The following is a 5527-nucleotide window of genomic DNA, read 5'->3' as shown; positions in this document are numbered from 1 at the left end:
CACGATGGAAGGTGAATCCGCTGAAAAAAGCCAAAAGTGTGACAATTTCTGCGTTAGTAGTGAATATGGCTTACTGGCCATCTGGATATATCCTTTGTAAGTAAGTGAGAGATTTTCATTGCAGAACAGAACCAAGTTTGGTCGGCTTGTGTCACTGGTGGTGCGCACTGCAGTTGTAGTGTGATCAAGAGTTCAGTAATTTCGAAAGGTCTGCACGCAAGGATGAAACAAGAGCTCTATGGACTGGGCTGGCGTCATGGATTCACAGAGTTTCACACAGGAAAAGAGCTGCTGTTCAATCTTCCCGGATCGAGTTTGTTCCCGCCGTTCAGCGGTTTCTGTTCACCCGAAAACAAAAGCAAAGCGTGTAGAACAGATGATTAATTTCTCAGTATGGGGCAGCAATCATGCCAGCGCAAACAACCAACTAAATAGGCGTTTAAAATTGTTTTGAACTGGGAAATAGATGCAGGTTGAATAATCGTCGTAGGAAGATTAATGGACACATCAATTCCCGAAACAGGAAAAATTGTTTCCTAATAAGGGCGTGTTCCCCCAAGCTCAAACATCAGGGGGAAGTGCCATTCAAATGACCACTGCGTCGGAAAGCCCACATCCACCTCAACGGCACCGGCAGTCAGTGCGCTTTATGACGTAAGGCAGCTTAGTGAAGTCGCTGATTCCAGTGGGAAACAGGATTCACCGTTGTGTTGGTAATTTACACGCAGATAAAAGAAAAAGCTGCATTTTCAATTGGCTAGCTCTGCATAACAGAGAGTGTGAATCATTCACAACGATACGTGCTCGCATCATTTTTGCGTGATCGATCAAGCTATTTGCTTTTACTAAGTTGAACGCAGGGCAATCCTCGAAATAATCTTGTACCGAAATACGTTAGAGAAACCCATCATATTTGCTGTCTGAAGAATGCAATCACACAAATTTGGTCGACTAATCAACTTGGTGTGACCACCTGCAAATCAGCGGCGGAATGTGACCTTAAAAGTTCGCACGCCTGAACAAAATGTTATGAGCAACACATCACTGGAACGTGGAACCATATGAAATGAATTGGCGGTAAGGATCAAAATTTCAAAAGCCCCATAGTTTCGGCGAAATTAGTTTTGGTTTGCTTCTAGCGGGTGGCAAGATGCGGCTACTCATTAACCGGCTGATGCTCATTTCTCTTAAATCTCAATCTGTGGAACAAAACGTTCACGTAAAGGTCAGACGTTTGTTATTTCTGTGTTCACACTAAGCTCTGCCTAACTTTCACACTTTTTTCTGCAGCATTGTTACGGACATCCTGTTTGACATGATTAGACTGGGCATGTGCAATTACGTGGACGCCGGGATTTTTCGGTCAGTCATCAAAGTCCATTGAGGTTTGCAAAGCCGATGAGGGATCGTAGGCAATTTTGGTTAGATTGAAGATCCATGTGGAGGCAGAGCACATGCCATTTGTAGTGGACTTGACCATTCACTGCTTTCGAGGCTTGGATAGAGGGAGGACGGGAACAAGACCAATACGGCCTGGTGAGTCGAGAGGGTATTATGTTGGATGGATTCCGTCAAAAAAATAATCAAGGAATCAACGACAGTTAAGGTCGGGACAGCAAGTCAGTAAATGAGACAGGATAGGGGTGGATTTATGATTAGTGACTTAGCAATGAAGGCCCACCTAAGCTCGTCAATATTATTCTAGCATAGTACAAGTGGCACAGGAAAATCCAGTACAAGCATGCAGATAGCTGACGCGATAGAGGACGGCAAACACATAAGGACTGACGGGTATAGAACCATCCCCAACGATCGGGTAGTTTATCAGTAATTTGCTACGTGAGTAGCACAGTATCGTAATTTGCGCTGGACAGCGAATTTAAGAGAAGGGGTCACAAGTCCCCTGAACACTGCTACCGACTTCATTCAGCAAGTAGTGCATAACGAAAAAAGCTTACTAGCGCTAGCCTTGGATGCCATTGGTGAATGGTTACGTAATTCGCCGTTCTTATATTTTTTATTATATGCGACTATTCCGGGGAGCACTAGAGAATAATGTGCACGCTATGTGTGACTGACGAATCGGCCTCTGGTACGTTACAATCACAATTAAGACGACGGTGGCTACAACGTTAAGGAAAGACTTGGGTGACGCAGAGAATCATCAGGGTACTGCTTGTGTATATGACAGACGAAAGACTGGCTTTCCATCATCTATTGTGTGAAGCGCTGCCAGATCAATGACACCCAGAAAAAGTTCTGATCAGCAGCTACAGCGAGACAACAAAAACGCTTTTATGAATTTACTGAACTAAAGGCCAGGATGAGAATAATGCTGACGGGCGACTCACATGTGATACCTTGAAACTATGTGGATGAGGCTGACCAAGCCGACCTATCCGCTCTATAACCATCCACATGAAGGTCTGACTCGCTTGAATCACATCGCTGCCACTTTCTTGGCTGTTTCATGCATTCCTTTGGCTTTCAGCTGACAACAACACCCACTTTTTTTGACCTGCAGGTTCATTACGGGATACCTCCCTTCCAGAGGCTGGTTGGCTGCTTTGAGGAAAGGTGTATGACAGGGTTACCACTGACCCTGTCGACACTCGGCGGTGAAGGGTTAGGTAAAGTTTAGGGTTAAGAACGCGCGCATATACAGGACAATGTTATCTTCATGCTTAGAGGTTGGTAAACGTAATAATTTCCCTCAACGTCTGTCCAAATTTTGAAGGACTTCTTGTGGGTGTTGGCTTTGGTGATTGCATTGTCCAGCATCCTGTTCGCTCTTGCAGTTCATTTGACCGGTGTCAGCAAGTGGCAAGGATAAACAAACCCAAGAAGCATGGTGAAACTCTTCGGTGGTGTTTGGTAATCAGCGAGGCGCGAGTTCGGTACGTCATAACGCCTTCTGCTCAGCACTGTGCTGGTAGTGTGACACACAGGTCTTTTTCCCTTCGGCCACTACAGGAAACTGAGCCCAGATGACCCGCCTAACAATATTAGTCTACCAGCCTTTGGCTTCCTACCCTCATACATACCAGTTGTATCAACTGCGGTGTTCATTCGCACCACACTTCAGGGTACTAAGCTGGCGCGCGTTGTTCAAGTTGGCCGCCGCCGCGAATTCATGCTCGGATATGTACGCGCCCCCCGGTTTCCGTTTGCCATCTCCGCTTTCGGAAGACAGCCATCCTCCTCCAGGATTGCCACAATATCTAAAACATCAAGTGTACGACCAACCCGATGTGTTTTCGAAGGTGGATGAACATGCTATCCAGGTAAACCCCCACCCCTTATCGCATGTGCAAATTAGGTCGCCGGATGTGAGCATCCCGCCTTCAGAGACCTTGTCTGGGATCTAGTTTATCGATACAGGCTGGATGAACTTGAGCGTGCCCGCGTGATATTTCGCTGGATGTCCTCCAAAGATATGCAGAACATACGTTTTGAATCCTCCCCACCGAATTCTCCGGAAGAGGTATTAATGTCTTTTAAGCACAATCGCGGCACATTCGCACGGATATTCGAAATAATGTGCAGGTATGTCCAAAATAGTATCACCCATACTGGCTTCAGCTATTCTGGCATTCATTGTATAACAGTCAGCGGGTATGCCAAGGGAGTCGACTACCTCCCGGGAGATCGCTTCTCAGGGTTACCGCCAAACCATTCCTGGAACGTTGTTCATATACGCGGATCGTGGCAGCTTATCGACGTCCATTGGGCTGCGAGGTACCTCAGCTCTGGCAGAAACGCCCCCGAAAACGTTGTATATGAGTATGACGACTTCTATTTTATGATGGAACCCCAACAGGTAAATTGTCCTGTTCGTGCCCTTGATACAGAGGTCTCTGTTATCTCGCCATATGTATTTTTATAACCACATTGCACTGGTATCAGTATACCTCCACCATTCTAAGCTAACTTATCGTTGGTCCGCAAAACACTGTCGCCCTCAGGTCCATCTTCTTTTACGTACTAAACGTCCAGCACTCCAGGCGCGTCTTTCTGCTCAAAGAGATGGCTCGACCACTACCTGCGGGCCTTCTAGACGCTTACTCCCATGAGAATATTCCTTTGATAAAAGTAATTGACCCTGAAATATTCACCCAGGACGATTCGAAAGTTTTCGTGCAGCACGAGGAAGAGGTCCTGAAGTCCCCTAGATGCTCTCAACTGTTTAAAATATGCATTGAAACATGATACCAGTTTGTTCTTGTAGCCAGTTAGATGGGGAGCATCCACATAGTGTATGACACAGGGCGCTTCCGAGCATTTATTGAAGCAATAACGCAAAACTTCAAACAACTGAGGTCTGGCTGCGATACAAAATGATTCCAAGTCAAGCATCCGAGGCCTCAGTGCGAACGCCGTTAGCTTCTGTTGTATACTACTAGCTGATCACAGATGCGCTTCGTCCTTCGGTCTCATCAGTCTCATGCTCCTTCCAACAAACCACCTGGTTCCCAACAGGTTGGTGATACCGCAGGTGCAAGGATTCAGGAAATTTATTGGTAGAAAAACATTAATTTTGCGTCCAGTGTGCGCGTTAGTCACATTCCGCCACAATAAGATTGTACCTCGCCCTGATGTGACCGTATGTGTGTCTCTCTGACCCATTGAGCTGTACTACTTGTTGTCCATGCGGTGCCCACAGTTTCATACCAGGTCGGCCAGTGGCTAGAGTTTTGACCAACACAGTCTTCTGGCCCTCCAGGACCAGGGATTTGCTGGAGGCCCGGCGGCAACTTCCTTCTGACCGCAAACACAACTCTACCCGGTGCATCATCCGACACTAGGTGAGACCAAGTGCCAATACAGACTGAGAAGCTCGGATGACTCGAAGTTCCGGAGAAATGAAAAATGCAAAAAAAAATGCTGGGAACATCCGGAGCCTGTTCAACGCGATTAGTTGGACTGGCCCTCAGAAGTCTTTTTAGCGAAACTACCAGTAACCAGAATGACTGTCTGATATCCAGAAAAACAGAACGATTGAACCGCTGGGTACAGTACTTCGAGCGACAGTTCAGTTGGCTACTTGCTACCCCCAATCCGCACTGCTGGCTTTCAACAAAAAGATGAACAGTGAGCACGGAATCCCCCTCAACATCAGATGTGTCTCTCAAGCATGACGACCTTCCACCTGTTCTGTCACGAAGAGACTGGACCTTACCGTGGTGTGACGGTTTGCGCACCTCAGCGATCCATTGAGCTATACTGGAGAGTGTCCCGCAACACTCACAGTCTCTCACATCAGGTTGGTCAATGGTTAGAGGTCTGACGAACACAGTCGCCTGGCCCTCCAGGTTGGGGGTTGGAACATGTGGCTCTTGTTCCGTAGAAATGGTAATGCATTTGCATTTCCCGCCAGACACCGCTGCCTTGCGGTTAGGCTTTTGAGCCAAAGGACCCTATTCGTCCTCCTGTCTAGGTGTGGGCGCCCTGGCAGTATCCCAGCCCACGTACAACCATGAATTGCACATACACAAATAAACTCATGCCACATCGGCCGTCGCGTGGT

General features: G+C 47.1%; 2 protein-coding genes across 2 annotated transcripts in view; both read left to right on the top strand.

Moving 5' to 3' along the window:
- Positions 1-2987: 2987 nt before the first annotated feature.
- T265_12946 (hypothetical protein) lies at positions 2988-3820 on the top strand (the record flags this gene model as incomplete). Its single annotated transcript, XM_009166435.1, has 2 exons — positions 2988-3284; positions 3320-3820. Coding segments are annotated over 2 exons (798 nt in total), but the record flags the coding sequence as incomplete, so codon positions are not given.
- Positions 3821-4707: 887 nt separating this feature from the next.
- Positions 4708-5527, top strand: part of T265_12945 (hypothetical protein) — a gene marked incomplete at both ends in the record, with an annotated part of 24413 nt that continues 23593 nt past the window's right edge. Inside the window, one exon of the mRNA XM_009166434.1 lies at positions 4708-4805. Within this exon, the coding sequence (XP_009164698.1) occupies positions 4708-4805 (98 nt within the window). The remainder of the gene's footprint in view (positions 4806-5527) is intronic.

This window comes from Opisthorchis viverrini (assembly GCF_000715545.1).
Source record: "Opisthorchis viverrini unplaced genomic scaffold opera_v5_27, whole genome shotgun sequence".
Taxonomy (NCBI): Eukaryota; Metazoa; Platyhelminthes; class Trematoda; order Opisthorchiida; family Opisthorchiidae; genus Opisthorchis; species Opisthorchis viverrini.
This window is presented reverse-complemented; position numbering and strand designations above follow the sequence as displayed.